This window comes from Pipistrellus kuhlii, unplaced genomic scaffold (genome assembly GCF_014108245.1).
Source record: "Pipistrellus kuhlii isolate mPipKuh1 unplaced genomic scaffold, mPipKuh1.p scaffold_m20_p_15, whole genome shotgun sequence".
Classification (NCBI taxonomy): Eukaryota; Metazoa; Chordata; class Mammalia; order Chiroptera; family Vespertilionidae; genus Pipistrellus; species Pipistrellus kuhlii.
In genome coordinates, this window is record NW_023425460.1 from 18,449,376 (window position 1) to 18,468,154 (window position 18,779).

Below are 18,779 nucleotides of genomic sequence, written 5' to 3' on the forward strand. Positions count from 1 at the left end.
GTCTGTAGATGTTGGAGATTAAACCTTTATCTGTGGTGTTATTAGCAAATATGTTCTCCCACACCATGGGCTTTCTTGTTGTTTTGTTGATGGTTTCTTTTGCTGTAAAAAAGCTTTTTATTTTGATGTAGTCCCATTTGTTTATTTTCTCTTTAGCTTCCATTGCCCTAGGGGCAGTATCAGTGAAGAAGTTCTTTTGGCATACGTCTGAGATTTTGCTGCCTGTGGATGCTTCTAGTATTTTATGGTTTCCCGTCTGATGTTTAAGTCCTGCATCCATTTTGAGTTTATTTTTGTGTATGGTGTAAGTTGGTGATCTAGTTTCATTCTTTTGCATGTGTCTGCCCAATTTTCCCAACACCATTTATTGAAGAAACTGTCTTGACTCCATTGTATATTCGTGCCTTCTTTGTCAAATATTAATTGAGCATAGTGATTTGGGTTGATATCTGGGTTCTCGATTCGATTCCATTGATCTATATGTCTGTTCTTGTGCCAGTACCAGGCTGTTTTGAGAACAGTGGCTTTGTAATACAGTTTGAAGTCTGGTATTGAGATCCCTCCTACTTTACCCTTCTTTCTCAGGATTGCTGTGGCTATTCGGGGTCTTTTATTGTTCCAAATGAACTTTTGGAGAGTTCTTTCTAGGTCAGTGAAATATGCCGTTGGTATTTTAATGGGGAGTGCATTGAACCTATAGATTGCTTTAGGAAGTATGGACATTTTGATGATGTTGATTCGACCAATCCATGAACATGGTACGTTCTTCCATTTCCTTCCATCTTCCTCTATCTCTTTTTTCAGTGTCGTGTAGTTTTCTGCATATAGGTCCTTTACTTCCTTAGTTAAATTTATTCCTAGGTATCTTAATTTTTTTGGGACAGCACAGATTTTGTAGCAAAAACTGTCACAAGATAACTGAAGGCTTTTTACTAGAAATAATTAGAAGTACCTGATTAATTCTTTTATTATAAAACTAGAGGCCCAGTGCAAGAAATTCATGCACAGGATGGGGGGGGGGGGTGTCCTTCTGCCCCGCCTTTCCCCTCTCCAATCTGGGACCCCTCAAGGGATGTTAAACTGCCCATTTAGACCCGATCCCATTAAATGGGCAGTCAGACATCCCTCTCATAATCCAGGACTGCTGGCTCCCACTGCTTGCCTGCTTGCTTTCCTGAAAGTCAAGAGGTGGTTTCTGTTATTTTAACCTCAGAATTGTACAGAATTCCAAACTTTCTTTGAGAAAGTTTACTCATTTTGTGTGTGTGTGTGTGTGTGTGTGTGTGTGTGTGCGCGTGTGTTATTTCTAAATCTTTCTTGAGCCTTTTTTGTACAACCAATGTGTATTACTGGTTGCTTTAACTAAAATAATGACTTCCACGTGGAAAGTAGTATGATGTCCTAAATTGGTTCCTTTAAAAGAAGTGATTTTCAAAACATTGACCATAGCTGATTTCCTCTCCATATCCTTGGGGATATTTGACAATCTTTCCATATACTTTTGGTGTCACAGTTGGAGGGTGAGTGCTATTGGCATCTAGTGGGTGGAGGTCTAGGATGCTACTGAACATCCTGCAAGGCACAGGACCTCCTCACCACCCCCACTGCTCCAGCAGAGAACTATCTGGCCCAAAATGTCAATAGTTTCAAGGTTTAGAAACTTTACTTTAAAAGATTTTAAATGAATAACATCAGCATTAGCTAACAATTCTGAGAGCAGGTGCCATTATTATCCCCAGATGCAAGATGAGCAGGTAAACTTGAAGAGTTAATGCAATTTGCTGCCAAGTTGTGGGGGTTGGGAGGAAAGGCAAGGAGCGGGGGCTTCCTGACCTGCATAGTGTATTCCAGATGGAGTGAAATAGAATCTTGTTTGTGCATATGGGTATAGGTGTTATACTTTTATTATTGGGGGAAATTGGGCAAAGTTTACAAGGAATTTATTTCTTACAACTTTATGTGAAACTATAATGATCTCCATAAAAATGAATGAATACCTAAAAAAAAAAAATATTGGCTTGGGGTGTTTTATAAAATAATTACAAAGTTATTATGTTTGTTGTATTGTTTTCAAAATTCTTCCTAGAGAGTTTTACTATTTTCTTGACCTTTTTGTCATTTCTGTGTATTCCATAAGATCTTGAAAAAAAATAAAAATAAAATCCAGTTACTTATCAGACTAATAGTTTAGTGCTTACTATTCTATTTTTATTTTTTAATTCATTTTTGTGCTTACTTTTTAAGAATAGATGGATTCGTTTTCTGCAGCTGTGTTGCCTACTGGCACACAGTGAAGGTCATCTGTACTGATAAGCCTCCTCATGGTTTGTGGGCTTTTTTTGTGGTTGCTTAGCATTCTACTCTTTGAAAAATATCAACATCATCTGCAGACTCAAAGTCATGACTCAACTTCCTCTTTCATGTCATTTCTGAAATGTAAAAATAAGATTATTCCAGGATCCATTTGCAAGTGTTAGTAGTGACCTGTTCATCACAAAGATACTAATTCATCCCTGTGCTTTGCTGCATATTGTTAAGTAGATTTTGTATCCATTGCAGAGCATTTAACCCAATCATCATTTGGTTTTGTTCATATCAAACATCTGATATGAAAAACTGCCATAGATTTCTGGAAAGCCCAAGTAAATTATATTTTTTGGTTCTGCCTTGTTCAGAAACAGATCTTTGCAGAATTTGATGTGCAAGTTGGGTGGATCTTGGACAGGTTATTTGATCTCTCTCTACTTCAGTTTCCTTTTCTATAAAATGGGAAAAGAATAGTATCTACTTTTTAGGACTTGTGAGAATGATGTAGCTAAATACGCATGAGGCTCTTAGCATATCCCCCAAGGTAAATGCTCAATAAATGTCAGCTTTCATTATTTTAAAAGCTGGGCATTTTTGCAATATTCAGAGCTTAGGTTGCATTTCCTCCAGTTGATACTGCTTACATTTGTGTTTAAATATCTACTCTGTTATAATTTCCAGCTACTTTCAAGGTATCTATACACTACTAATACTCTTCATTCCCTAGGTCCCCTTCGGAGTTTGCATATGATTGACATTACACTGTCTCCCTTAAGCAAAAGTTATTTCTAACAGCAGTAATCTATGTAGGTGATGGCTGAATAATTACCTCTATTACAGTTGAAACTACATGTATTACCATAAAACCTATCTTGTGATAAAACTATGACATACCTTGGACAGGTTATTTGATCTCTCTCTGCTTCAGTTTCCTTTTCTTTAAAATGGGAAAAGGATAGTATCTACTTCTTAGGACTGTTGTGAGAGTACTGTTAATAATTTTTTTTTACTGTTACTGTTAATAAATTTTTTTCTCTGATGCTTCATGGTCTCTGAAAGAGGGAGCTTCATATTAACCACTTGTTTTCTGACATAATTCAAGGATCTAATGTGTGTGTTATAATTCCTGTTCTATTTTGAAATCTGTGTTTTTCATGTAGCACATTTTGAACATTATTCCATGTTGATAAGCAGAGTTCTCCATCTTTTTAATGACTGCTGAATATGTTTCTGTCTGGGGACTCCTCTCTTCCTTTTTTTTGTTTTCTCTTCTCTCTTACTTCACTGGCAATTGTATTACCTCTTTTCTTCCTCCTAGTCTATCATCTTTTGTTTCAGCTTCATTTTATTGTGTTTTTTCTCTTTCTTTCACTAAACATTTTGTAATTCATCCTTTAACATAATACAAACTAGAGACCCGATGCATGAAATTTGTGCAAGAGTAGGCCTTCCTTACCCCAGCTGCTGGCATCGTCTTCCCTCGCAGCCTAGACCCAGGCTCCCCTCGCAGCCCTGGCTTTGTCCAATCAGCATATTATGCTTTTATCATTATAGATAATATGAAATAGAGAATTTTTGTAGTTTTGGGCTATGCTGATTCTATTACTCATACTGAAACAATTTGTGTTTCCATTCTGTTGTTGCTGGTGGCTTTGCGTACAATTTTTTTTTTTTTTTAATCATGGTTCTGTGAGAACAAACATGACAGTGTTTTGAAAGCCTTCCCCAGAAGAAAGAAATAACAAAGAGGCAAGAGAGAATGACTGTTGATGACCCTTATTTAGGAATATGACAGTCTCAAGCCCTCTCTCCCTTCTGAGTCTTGATGACTTACCTTGTTTCCTCAGACCCTGCGCCAGTCCACAAAGATGGGCAGAATGGAGCAGACAGTGCACCGGAAGACCTCCAGCCTTTGGGGACCAGCCGGCTGCTCTATCACATCACTGACGGCGACAACCCGCTTCTGTCACCGCGATGCTCCATCTTCAGCCAAAGCCAGAGATTCAACTTAGACCCTGAATCAGCCCCTTCTCCACCCAGCGCTCAGCAGTTTATGATGTGAGCAAACCTTGTTTTTGTTCTTCATTTCATGCAGTTTTTTTTTAAAATACTACATTTACAAATCCAAATGAAGTGTGTTTGGAACAGTGCAAACGTGACTACCAAATGCAACTGTGAGACCTGAACAATAAATGGCAAATATCTGTACTTTCCAGCTGGGAATGCTGTTTCAGGCCTTATTATCTCAGGAGGAGATAGTCATGATATACAGGCCACCCCAGGGCTTCCACATTTGAACATTTTTTTGGTGAAATGACTAGAATCCTAGGTATGTATATGCATGTGCAAATATCAGGAATATCATTCTTCATGAGTTCAGTATTCTTTCCATGTCCACCAGTGGCTTCTGTGGATGGACTGTAGCAGTGTTTAGTTGTCTACCCCAATTTCTCCTTAAGTGGGAGCTTAAAATAGCTGCCCACCCCCAAGAAAAAGTGTGGAACTATGTGTTCTTGCCTTTTTTACTTAAGTTCCACAAATAATTTTTTTTTGTGTTTTTTTTTTAAAGTATATTTTATTGATTTTTCACAGAGAGGAAGAGAGAGGGATAGAGAGTTAGAAACATCGATGAGAGAGAATCATCGATCAGCTGCCTCTTGCACACCCCCTACTGGGAATGTGCCCACAACCAAGGTACATGCCCTTGTCTGGAATCGAACCCGGGACCCTTCAGTCCCCAGGCTGACGCTCTCTCCATTGAGCCAAACCGGTCCCGGCAAGTTCCACAAATAATTTTGATTGAGAGCTAAAGTGAGATTCCCTTGGCTAAAATACCTGCAGAAAATCTCTAGTATCTCCTTAACTTCTGTTGCTATTCATGAATTTATTCAAACCTGGGCTTTTGGACGATATATTGATAGACTTGAGGGAGTTAGTGAATTACTGTTACTATAAAATGTGTGTCATGTGAGAAGTTGGATGCATTTTCTGAAGAGGAGGCCCATTCCTTTTATCCGATTTGCAAAGGCTCTGTTCTGTCAACGTTAACCACTCACCTAAATCTTCCCTGGAAACATTGGTAGGTGGGGCTCATGCACTCTATTGAAGATAATCCTACAACAGGACTGTCTCTTCTTAATTTTAGATGGGTCTCCTCCAATCTTTATGAAATGTATTTCCTGAGCTAATATTCTGAGCTAATAATTATACCGTATTTTCTGGCGTGTAAGACGACCCCCTAAGTTTACAGTTAAAACATAGGTTTAGGCCTATATTCGCTGTATAAGACTACCCCCCACTTCCGAGGCAACACCAGTTCTTTTTTTAATAGACCGCCTCTCTGACTCTGGCCAATCTGAGCAGGCTTTTTACTAGAACACAGTGTAGCTTCGGGTACAGAACATGTATAATTTGCATGCATAAAAAGCCTGCTTGGATTGGCTGAGTTAGAGAGGCTGTCCGAGCAGCCTTGCAGTGATTGGTGCGGGATCAAGTTGGAAAATTCGTTTAGCAGCATATCCAGATGATTTTCGGGATTGAGTTGGAAAATTCGTTTAGCGGCATATCGAGACGTTTTTCGGGATATACTTGGCATATAAGACGACCCCCGATTTTCGGTTGACTTTTTTTTTCATTTCAAAAGTCGTCTTATACGCCGGAAAATGCGGTACATTAAAGTCCCTGCTGACACTAATCAGGGGCATCCATTGATGAGCAGATGCCATGGCAGACGTGTCAAAAAATGAGTGGTTTGTAGATAAGCAGCGGCATTTACTGGAAGACCGTTGGTTTTGCTTATTCTTTCTCTCCTTGTGATCACTGCAGGCCCCGGAGTTCTTCACGGTGCAGCTGTAGTGGTGGCAAGGAGCCCCAGACCGTTGCCCAGCTCACCAAGCACATCCAGAGCCTCAAGAGGAAAATTCGGAAATTTGAAGAGAAATTTGAACAAGAAAAGAAATACCGGGTAAGGACTAGGGGATTTAAAATAAGAGCATGGTTTATGTAAAGAGATGCGTTGGCTTTTCTGTCTTTTCTGTTCGGTACCATTTTGTATGAGGGACAGCTCTCATTTCATTGGCCAGCCCAGGAACTCATCCTAAATTGAGTTCCCATCTTGGGTCTGTCTTGTTTTCACATGCTATCGTCGATTGATATCTACTAAGATAGCTCCTAGTAATTAATTACAGTGCTATTTTCAAAATAATTTAATTACTGATCTCTCCTTCTTGCCCCTCAAGGAACCTTACTATCACTAGTGTTTCTAGGAATTAAAGTTTGAAAAGCTTTTGAATTATGTTTTTATTTTTCCCTTTAAACCTTTTCCATTTGCATTTTGATAAGAACCTATTCATGACCTAAAGGACAGAATCTCTAATTGAACATAATGAGAGAGTTTTCTTTGATATGAGAGTGCTTCTAGTTGATGGATGAGGGCCTCTCAAGTGACATTTGTTCAGGCCACTCATAAGAACACCCTGATCTGTCCTTTCCTGTCAGAGAGACACTGGCTGCCTGCTGGTGCTGCAGTGTAGAATTCATTTTTTTTAAAAAAAAGCTTAATTATTTTTTTATTTTATTGTTGACAGTATTACAGATGTCTCCTACCTCTTCCCCTCTCCACTGTACTCCCTCTGCCCAGCCCCTACTGACACCTCTAGATCTTCACCACCCTATTATTTGTGTCCATGATCTATGTATATAAGATCTTTGGTTTATCTCCTTGTCCAATTGTTTTCTTACATAAGAAACAGTAGAGTCAGAGGTACATGTCTTGGTAGCCAATACTAGTTTTATTTTTTTAATTCTCCCCTGAGGATATGTTTTTTTTAAAAATTGATTTTAGAGAGAGAGAGAGAGAGAGGAAGAGAGAGGGAGATATATATAGAGAGAAACATTGATCAGCTGCCTCCTGTACACACCCTGACTGGGGATTGAACCAGCAACCTAGGTATGTGCCCTGACCGAGAATCGAACCTGTGACCTTTTGGGATGCTCCAACTGAGCACACTGGCCTGGGCAATGCTAGTTTTATTTATTCTCTGTAATGGTGACCATGTCATAGAGAAAATTCATGTTCATGTAGAAATGCACAAAGATACAGGGTCTTTGGCAGAGAGCCCAGATAAGCTTGTTATTAGAATAAAAGAGAACAGGGAATAACGTCTCATACATCTTGAAATATTGAAGGGCTCACTAAGCACTTGGTACAGGGGTAATCTGCAGGTCTCCGTGAAGGTAGGATAAGTTCTGAGAAGGAAGGCGAGAGTGGGAGATGTGCCACTCCTGTTCTGTCTCGTATTTCCTACAGTGGATTTAAGTTTACTAAGGAATGGTGTTTAGCTTTGCAAAATGGAGGAAAAAATCTGATTGACTTTCAGGACAACCTAAGTTGGGGTATTAAAAATTATTCCCTTCTTTGAAGCCATGGAGTTACAGCTACGCATTGTCCTTTATAGAGCAGAAGGGTGCTCTACACATTGGGAGTATAGGTAAGGCGACTGAGGCCCAGCGAAGAGCTTATAACTTGCTTAATGTAGTTCTGCTGTGTCAGCTCAGGCTTGGGCGGTAGACTGAGTTCCAGTAGGTTTTACTATGGAGGAGTAGAGGGCAAATTCATAATAACCACTTTTGGAAAGCTCTAGGTTTCCTGAGAGAAGCTGACTCTCTCTGTTTGCTGCTGGAGTGTTAGTGGATCTGTGATGCTCTCACGTTGGAATCTGTTGAGTGACAAGTAGGGGGCTCCATTCCCAAATCCTGTCAACAATTCCTACTCTGCAGTTCGTAAGTCAGACTGGTCTGGATTTGAATCCAGCACAGACATTCAGCAATTTTATAACTTGGGACTTGTTTCTTTGCCTTTCTGAGTCTCAGTTTATCCATCTGTAAAGTGGAGTTAATATCAGCAATGATTTCAGAAGTTTGTGAGCATTAAGTGAAGGAGTACACACATAAATTTATTACAGTGTTTAGCACAACTGGAGTCAGTTGTCCTAGATAGTATCCACTCTTGAATCTATTTAAGTGATGTTGGAGCAGGCAGAAATGGAAGGAAAACCATACACATTAGATCTCTGCTAGACATTTCTGCATGCAGTCACAGACCCTGTTACTTTTTCTCAACTATAATGGCCACCTAGCACCTGCCTGTTTTAGAAGAGAATGTCTCCTGGTGCCTTCTTTGACTAGAGGAGCTTTGGCGTCAGAGCAGACACAGGCCCACACAGGTAGACACTCACACATGCACATGGATGGATCAACGCAGTAGGGCTAAGAGGCTTCATGCTCACCCCTGCTTCAGCGTGTGTCAGCCTGTGGGGTCATCAGAACCTGCCATTGTCTCAGGAAACCGGGCCTCTCCTCTCCCTTCCTGTCAGGGTGCCAGCTGTGCTGAGAGGTTGGACATCTCAGTGGGCTTTTATTGGATGCTGTGGGTAAGGCATTCCCTTCCTGACAGCCTGACCATGGAATTGATAGCACCCAGTGCTAATTTTTGAACCTGAGCTCCTGTCAGGCTTCTGTGCTTGCTAGTCTGAGGCCCTGGTATAACATACAGTACATCTTTCCCTCTCTGTCGAGTAACCATCTTACATTCTTATCCAAGACCATGTTTATTCCCTACAACTGATTTTACATTTAACTATTGTTAGCCCCATAGATCTAAAAAAAAGGCTGTTTTAGCCAGATGTCCACTTTCACTGTAGTTAAAGAAGTTTGAATGGGAAGAGTTCAGACAGTCTTATTTCTTACTTGACCATTGAGAAACTGAGGCCCAGAGAAGGGAAATGACTTCTCCAGGATCAGACAGCAAAGATTTGATCTAGCCAGACAATAATTCAGGTATTTTCATTCCTAACCTAGAAATCTTTCTAAACTGCTGTTAGCAGACCACAATTCTGGGCCAATGATCCCCTCTGTATATAACTCTGGAACCCCATTTTTATTTCCCTGAACAAAATCTACAATGTAATATCTGAGTGTATGGCTTTCGGGGGCAAGGGTGGGGGGGGGGGGGGGGGAAGGGATCCTGTTAAACTGGGATTATTCAGTTCACAAATTAAAAGGCTTAAAGATTCAAAACCTGTGCATGAAAACTTTCCATGTGATTTGAAAGCTGCTACCCTTGTGAGCTTGATTTAACCTCATTTGAAATATCCCCCAAGAGCAGGGAAATAAAAAATTCATTCCAGAAAATTTCAAACTTTAAAACATTTTGTCAGAAGATTTTGTTTTTGTTTTTAACAGTATTTCAAAAGATGGCATTAACTATGTGGAGCCTATCCAGTGGAAAAAAGACAAGTTCCAAAGACTGATCCTTCAGGTCAGAGTGGAGAATTCTGTGAGGATTTAGAGAAACAAAATGTACACTGACTGCCCATATAATGGGATCTGGACTTGATATACATCCCAAAGCCAAAGCACCAGTCTGTATGTCAAGGAAGTAGCACAGGGCCTCATTCTAGCCATCCATGGATAGGACCAAGCTAAGTTCTATATTTTGGAGGTGTGCCCCCATCTCACTCTCCAAGGTCCTGAAACCAGGGCTTCCCTTTTGGAAACCACAGTATCCCTTTTAAACTCCCCTGGGGAAAATCATCACTGTCAACCTCCTTCAATCATCTTTTCTATCCTGATTTAGAAAGCATGATTTTTACGTCACTCTAGGAGTGACAGAAGCATGTCTGGTGTTTCACAATTAATCTAATTAATCCCTAATAGCACATTTGATGGCCCTGTCACACAAGCAGTTTTCCCCTTTGAAGTTGAGAGGAACACAGTCATCTCCCTAGGCCTCTGTCTCACCAAAAACTCTATGTTACATGGAGTTAGTGGACCCCCTAGACTTGGCCACAAGCAGTGCACATGGTTCTTTTATTATGATGTTTATGATTATGTTATCATGAACATTACTCTATATTTCTATGTATATTCCTCAATTCAAAGTAACTATTAATCTTGTTGAGCCTGCATTTTAGTTAACAGGGTGGCCTCAACTCTTTTAAGAAAGTTTCTTACTGATCCATGGGGATGGAGGCTCAGTATGTTTGGCTCTTATCTCCTACTTTCTCTTTTCTGTAGAAAATCCACTTTTATGCTCTGTGAAGAAATTCAGAAATCAAGGTGAATGATTTATATTAACAGAGTCATGTCCTTCTAAAATAAAACATATATTGTTATTTCCATACCCTAGTATGTATGATTAATTACTTGGTAGGACAAAAATACCCGTATGGGTCGGGAGCAGCCAGGCCCAGAGCAGCCGGGTTGGGAGCAGCCAGGCCCAGAGCAGCAGCAACTAAGCCCGGAGCAGCAAGGCCCGAAGCGGCCGGGCCCGGAGCAGCTGATTGTGGAGCAGACCAGAGCAACAGAGGCCAGGCCCAAGCAGCTGGGCCGGAACAGCTCGCTCCTCGCCTGCCCATGTCCCAGGGCTGCTTCTCAGACACGGCTGGAAACTTTTGGAGGAACTTGAGGGTCTGCTGAATCAAGTGATGAAGGCTTAGATCTGGATGTGTTGAGTTATTATAGCACTGGGGTGTTGATCTGTGAATGCCTTGTGTGGGGTATGGATGAGGTTGGTTGATCTATTTGGAAGTGTCTTTTGTGTGAAGTGTATCTTTGGGCATGTTGAGGTATTATTGATTTGAGAAAATACTAAGTAATTGATTTACTACCTGAAAAATTGAAAGTTCTGAAAGTTTAAGGTATCTTGCCAAAAAGAGGTTTTAAAGCTAACACCTTAATTTCAATGGAGAAAGGAGAGGACAAGCCCTTCCCACCCAGAACAGGTAATCCAATTCCAGCCAGCAGCTATCTTAAAACAATGTGTCCATTTACATTTGAATGGCTACGCCTTTTGATAGCCTAAGGGCAAGTTTACATGTAAACAAGTTTGCTTCTCAGTCCCCAGGGCAGAAAAAACAAGGTTTAAAATTATTAGATTTTATTAATTTAAAAAAAAACCCACAAGGAAATTAAAAAACCTGATGAACAATATCAACTGTTAATTATAATAGAATCAGAGAAACAGGAGGGGAGTGGACTGACAATTCTTGGGGGGAAAAGGGGAGTGGGGGATGCGGGAAGAGACTGAACATAAACTGTGCACCTACGGATGAGGACAATGGAGGGTGGGGAAAGGGCAGAGGGTGGGGTGGGAACCTGATGGAGGGGGGAAGAAATGAGGAGCCTTTGTAATAATATGAACAATAAAGATTGATTAAAAAAGAAAATACCCGTATGTATTTGTTTGTTGGTAAAGATGTATTCAGTGTTTCTTTGAAGGTCTGGTAGTAACACTGCTACCTACCATCCCTGTTAGTAGTAATAATAATATTTGTAATTCTAACTAACACATCTATAGTGTTAAGTGTATGCCTGGGGTGTTTTTCAGTGTCTTGCATATATTAACTAATTTATTCCTCACATCATCCCTACAAGGGAGATTCGATTATAATTCTCATTTGATGCTGAAACTGAGGGACAGAGAGACTTTTCTCAAGGTTACACACATATGATTAAGCTTAATGTTAAGTGGATACTGAGTCTATAAACAGTGGGAGGATTGGAAGTCTGGGTGTTACCCTGACATACTGACTTCCCAGGCTACTGTCAGGTTTTAGAGAACCTCGGGTCTCCTTTGTTCAACTTGGAGGATATAACTGATAGGAGCTAAATACTCAGTGTTCTCCAGGCAGGTTGTGGTCAGAAGTCACGGATGTGAGCACAAGCAAGTAACGCTGTTTTGTATCAGTGCATTCATCCACATCAATTAAAAAAAAAAAAAGTGCAGGCAGTGTGTGTGTGTGTGTATGTGTAGTTGGGGGGTGGCGTGGCCCACAACAAGGGGACTGAGTTACACTGCAGGGCATTGGAATGGTTAGGAGGTTGTGAAAATGCTGGGTAACCAGGCATGTTTAGAAACAATGTCCATGACAAGAATGAAAGTGTAGAGGAAGCAACTCCATCAGCTAGAGCCATGGTCGGCAAACTGCGGCTCACAAGCCACATGTGGCTCTTTGGCCCCTTGAGTGTAGCTGTTCCACAAAATACCACGGCCTGGGCTAGTCTATTTTGAAGAAGTGGCTTTAGAAGTTTAAGTTTAAAAAATTTGGCTCTCAAAAGAAATTTCAATCGCTGTACTGTTGATATTTGGCTCTGCTGACTAATGAGTTTGCCAACCACTGAGCTAGAGTTTTTAATGCCTGAATTTATCTCCCAGCTTTATATGTTTTGTTCTGGAACTGTCTTTGTGTATTGAGCTGTTTTTAAAATTTTCTCTTCTTTTTTCTTTTTCTTTCCCTCCCTCCCATTCCCATTTCCCCCTCCCTTGGTAGCCTTCACATGGTGACAAGACTTCTAATCCCGAAGTCCTGAAATGGATGAATGATTTGGCTAAAGGTCGTAAACAACTCAAAGGTAAAACCAGCCAAGGGTCTCTTTCCTAAGAAAAGCAGCAGTTAAAATAATGACAATGTGTTTTCTGAGAAAAGAAGCAGTCAAAGTAACGACAAATGTACTCCAGGGCAATTTAAAAAATTCTGTTTCAACTGTGCCCCCTTTAACCTTGTCTCCCACCTAGATTGAAAGCCCCATTTTGAAAATAAAGGGATCTGGGTCTCCTTCATTGTTTGGGGCCCATTTAATAAATCTTTTATAAATAGACTGAGGAACTTGAGACTTGCAAGTGAAATGATGCACTTCAGTGCCAGGCACATTTCAATATGTGGAGCATTAACTTCCCTGGGTTATTGGATTCTTGGATGTTAGAACCAGAAGAGGTCCCAGCAGTCATTTACTTCACATACCACATTGCACAGATGTGCCCACAGTTTATGTCGCTGGGGAGTGGTAAGCTAAGTGTAAAACTCGGTTCTCTTGCCTCTTAATCCAGTGTTCTTCTTTCTCTGGAAATGGAGGTGTGAGTGTTAATTAAGTCTAAAATCCATTTTAAAGGACGGTAGTTATTTACGAATACAAATTTATTCCTCTCTCCACATTCATTTCACTACTTAGAAACATGGGAAAGTTTCCACATTTCTAGAAGTATGGTGACTAAAGAATTGGAAGGTCATAATAATGGAGTGATGTTAAACTGGAATGATGTAGCGGGTTTATAAAATCCGCAGTGTTTAAACACCACACCAGTGTCTCACTAAAAGCAAACATCAAGCAAAGAAAATGCGCTATGTAATTGAGAAATCAATTTAAATAGCCTCGCTCAAATGACCAGTCCCCTAACATATTCTGAAATGTAATTCCCTGATAAGTCCCAGGTGGCTTTTTAAGTTATGTAGGTTTATATAAAGCCACATTGCAATAAAAATTCTGTTTCAACTGTGCCTTCTTTAACCTTGTCTCCCACCTATATAGATTGAAAGCCCCATTTTGAAAATAAAGGGATCTGGGTCTCCTTCATTGTTTGGGGCCCATTTAATAAATCTTTTATAAATAGACTGAGGTTCCTAGATTAGAAGAGCTGGCATTAGACAAACTATGACATCTGTGAAGAGGGGGCTGGCTACTTGCACGTCCCCTTTCCCATCCCTCTTGCATGTCCTCTGACATTTGCATGTGTAATGCCTTTCAGAAGTACTTGCATTTCCACAGGGGCTCTTAATGACTGCAAAACTTTCAAAATCCAGGTAAATGAATCTACAAGTATAGAATTTCAGCTGCTACAGTAGGGGTAACAGGTGAAAACTTTGGGGCCAGGTACCACTGGTCTTCCTTCAGAACTCCTACTTTAACATGTAAACCACTGAGTTGCTCCCACACATAATCCCCCACCTCCATGAGATCCCAGCCTCCATGAGGTCCCTCTACATTCACATGTCACTGGGAGCTAATGCTGTTAGTCCTGGTGTTAGACTGCCCTTGCCCTATGGAAAGCCACCATCAGCAGTCTTCATTTCTGCTGACTTGGCATACGGGGTGGGAATTCCTCAAAGTCTCTGTGCTCTTAGAAGGCCCAGTTACCTTGCTCATGGTGACTCATGGCATTTCTCTTAGAACTAAAATTGAAGCTGTCGGAAGAACAAGGAGTTGCTCCCAAAGGGCCTCCTAGAAACCTGTCCTGTGAGCAACCCACGGTCCCCAGAGAAGGGAAGCCAGAAGCTGTGGGCCCTGAGCCAAGCTCCCTGGGAGAGGAGACTCCAGAAGCCGTGTTGACTTGCTTGGATAAGAGACAGCAGCTTCCCTTTGAGGAAAATTCTAAGGTACCTCTCCATTTCTTCATGGGGCCAACACTTTTCAGAGTATTTTCAAAGTATTGGGAAGCTGTTGAGTGGTTATATATAGGCGGGAAAGTGACTTGGTGTGATTTACATTTAAAAATTCTTACTGATTGCGGCATGGAGAATAAATCATAGGGGGAAAGAGTGGAAAAGGGAGGGTAAAACAGGTGGCTTGGATTAACATGGTAACCTTGTAGATGGTAAGAAATAAGATATATTCAAAGTATATTTGGGACATAAAATCAAAGGACATGCTGAATTACTGGGTGGGAGAAAGTGAAAAGGAAGCATCCAAGTTAGTGATGGGCTCATTGGGAGTGGAAATGACAACTCAAGAGGTCTGTTTTTGGACATGTTAATTTTAAGATTGTTGAGGAATGGGGTGACCAACCACCCCAGGTTTCAATGGATTGTGTTGCTTTTAACACTGAAAATTCCATGTCTACAAAACACCTTAGTCCTGGGCAAACTGGGATGGTTGGTTATCCTACTGAGGCATCAAAGTAAAACAGGGGCATGCAACGGGAGTCTAAAGATCAAAGAATAACCTACATGTCCTTCAAATGTCATCTTTAAGTGGCAATTTATTTTAATTATTTATAATAAAGTATCTTTTGAACAATTTAATAAATGTCAGAAGCCCCTTCAAATAAACCAAGTATCTGAAGTTCGGTCCTTTAAATAGAGAGCATCTGTATGAGCATGTAGGCCTATCTAAAGCCTCAGTATTGCTCCTGGGAGAGCTTTAACATGTGGGTCCTCAGAGGGAGTCCAGAAGCTACAACAGAGTCAAAGGGAGGACTGTCAATTTTCAAAGTAACTAGTATTTCTGGCTCCTCAATTATCTCTTTAGCATTTGAGATGATCTCATTAGTTTCAACTCTCCTTTTCCCCCCAATACATTTCATTGTTTTCTATACTTAATTTATTAGGGTTAATAAGATCATATAGGTTTCATTGGTTAATAAGATCATATAGGTTTCAATCTTTCTATGATACATGATCACTATATTGCCTTGTGTACCCACCAAAGTCAAATAATCTTCTATCACCATATATTTTGCTTCCTGTACCCTCTACTACCCTCCCCTCTCTCTTTGCTCTGGTAACCACCATACTGTTGTGGTGCCTATGAGTTTTCATTTTGTATCCCTCATATGAGTGAAATTACATGATTCTCAGCTTTTTCTGACTTATTTCACTTAGAATAACATTATCAAGGTCCATCCATGATGTCACAAATGACAGTATTTCATTTTTTTTTATGGCTGAGTTCTATTCCATTGTATATATGTACCATATTTTCTTTATCCAATCTTCTATCGAAGGACTTTGGTTGTATCCATGTCTTGGCCACCATGAATTATGCTAAAATGGACATCATGGTACATATATCTTTGGGAATAAATATTTTCAAGTTTTTCAAGGAAGTTACCCAGAAGAGGGATTGCTGGATTGAACCAGTTTACATTCCCACTAGCAGTGAATAAGGGTGGTTTTCTCCACACCCTCTCCAACACTTACTTGTCTTGTTGATAATAGCTATTCTAACAGGTGTGAAGTGGTATTGTTGTAATTTTGATTTGCATTTCCCCAATAGTTAGTGAATTTGAGCATCTTTTTGTGTATCTATTGGCCATATGTCTTTTTGGGAGAAGTTTCTGATCAGGTCCTTTGTCATGTTTTAATTGAGTTGTTTGATGTTGAGTTATATGAGTTCTTTATATATTTTTGACAGTAAATCTTTGTAAATATCTCCAATTTGGTCAGTTGCCTCTTTTCCCTTTAAGTTATATGTCTCAGTATTTTTTTTTTTTTGTGTGTGTGTGTGTGTGTGTGTGTGTGTGAGATTACCATTAAGTTTATGAAAAAGAAAGTTTTATATATACAGTAATTTGTTAATGCGTCTAAAAAACCATCCCCCTTGGAAAATTTGGACCTTTACTCCCTCCCCTTTTATGTCTTGTACTTTAATAAAAGATACCTGGGTGATTATGCTACAGGCTATTTTTATCAATCACCTCTCACTATGTGCCAAAGGAGAACCATTGGTCCAGAATGAAAGGGTGGTTGTGGTAGATATGTAGTGAATTAACATGGATACAACAGGGAGGAAAGCAAAGCAAGTAGAGAAGTCCGTCACTTTGGATAGAAGAGGTAGGAAGGTGGATACATAGGTAAATAGGAAGCTATTTAAACTTTTTATGCACTATTTTCAACAGGCAATTGGTACATTTGGGTCATATAGCAGAGGGGTAATAGAATGCATTAGTGGAACAAGACATGGAATTTTTTATTTGTAAAGAACTTTGAAATTCTAACCACCTTGTTTAGGTAGGAAATTGAGGATTCAGAGAAGTTAATTGCTTATCCAAAATAGTTTTGATGTCAGAGCTAGCCAGTAAGCTAGGATATAATCTGAGCATATAGTGATGAAGACCTGAGTGAGATAATGTTTGTGAATATAATCACAAAAGTCCAGATACAAAACATTTCAGAAGAAAAATCAATAGGTCTTGTTCACCCATTGGCTTTTTAAGAATGAAAAAAATAATTAAAGAACAGACTCCTTACCACTTACACACTGAAGACTCCTTTAAAAAGCTTTAAAATTTTTTTTTCTAAACTAGGACCTAACCTTTAAGAAACTTTTCCTAGGAGAAAATTGGCATGTGCTATACACAGTATCTTATAAATGACTTCTCCCTTTCTAGTTACTATTGCATTATATTTTATAATCCCTTGCTTTGAGGATTCAGAACTTTTTTTTTTGCCTGCTAAAAATATCAGTTTAATTCCTGTGTGAGAAAGGAACAGTAATTAATTTTTTTTTTTTTCCAGGTAACTAAGCAAGATAAGAACCTCGCAAAGCCTCTTTATGATCGATGCCGGATTATCAAGCAAATCTTGTCAACACCTTCCCTGATTCCAACAATTGTGAGTCAGGATGCTTGCATTAACCAGACCTGTACTTGTGCTTTGGAGTGCTGTTTAGTTACAGAGGCAGTACTATGAAAGTTATAAAGGCACCTTCTTGGCAGTATATGCTGCCAAAAAGGCCAGTTATTTAAATAAATAAATAAACAAACAAACAAACAAATAAATAAATAAATAAATAAATATAGAAGAATGGTCTCTCTCCACTCCCATACTCTACTTAATGTGGCTGATGATTAAAACTATTATTAAACAGGAATCTATGGCAACTGTAATATTGAAGTCAGTTTTAACATTCGTTTCCATGCTTGGGTGAGGAGAACAAACCATAGATTTCAGCTTGGCATTGTCTAATTTGCAACACAGCTAGACAGCCTTTCTCTTCTCAGTGTTAGTTAACTTATCTCCCTTAACAAGATAATTGGCGGTTGATATAATGCAACAATTGATATAATGCAACATCTGTTTTTGGTACCATCTGACCATCACTGTAAAGATATAAGTAGATTCATTTCAATAGAAAATATGACTACTGAAATTGAGTTAGACTACTTTTAATAAAGAATGGTTTATGGGAATACAGAACTAGAAAAGCACCACAAACCCTACTTCATCAATATTCAAACAGTCACTTGGTCAATATAAAAGGAAATATTAACAAATATAAATTTAAATATACTTGAGTACATTTATTCTTCCACAGTTTTAAAGACAATAATAACGATTCATAATCTTTGGAATTTTCTTATTAAGTAAATATAATTTAAAATGGGGTATGGTTTTCAGGGTTTTTTTTGGGTGTGCGTGTGTGTGTTTTTTCCCACCCGCAAAAAAAGTCTCTTGGTTGTGATAAGCATTACCAGAACAGCTTAAGGAATAAATAACTTCATTTTGCTTTGGCTTTCATAGAACTCTTCCTGAATTTGTCAATTTTCTGAGTAATCTCAGATTAGGCCCACACTAAGATCTGACTTAAGGTATTTCTGGATGGCAAGAGGTGTTTTGCCATCCTGACCCATATAACTGTTATGAAGCTGGGGCCCAGAAGGTCTGGGTAAAAGGAAGGGAATGCAGCCCAGAGTGTACCATGTCTCGGATGCTTATGCTTTCATTGGCCCAGCAAACAGAGATGGACTTGGCGAACATTTTAGCCCAGCATGGGTATTTCTTTGCTCATTAACTTCTGTAAATTTTTTGATGCAATTGAGAAAGTGTTCCTCTTGGTGTTTCTTTTTTTGGTTCTCAGTAGGCACAGGGGTTATCTACTGTTTTCAGGGTGTTTACCTGTGGTTCCCTATCCTGTTT

General features: G+C 39.5%; 1 protein-coding gene across 4 annotated transcripts in view; it reads left to right on the plus strand.

The window, feature by feature from the left end:
• Positions 1-18,779, plus strand: part of FAM13C (family with sequence similarity 13 member C) — a 114,900-nt gene that overhangs the window by 89,559 nt on the left and 6,562 nt on the right. For all 4 annotated transcript variants that reach the window (XM_045581857.1, XM_036438418.2, XM_036438419.2 and 1 more), the window contains 5 exons: positions 4,155-4,365; positions 6,133-6,271; positions 12,639-12,720; positions 14,314-14,519; positions 17,379-17,474. In XM_045581857.1, coding sequence (XP_045437813.1) covers positions 4,155-4,365; positions 6,133-6,271; positions 12,639-12,720; positions 14,314-14,519; positions 17,379-17,474 — 734 coding nt within the window. The remainder of the gene's footprint in view (positions 1-4,154; positions 4,366-6,132; positions 6,272-12,638; positions 12,721-14,313; positions 14,520-17,378; positions 17,475-18,779) is intronic.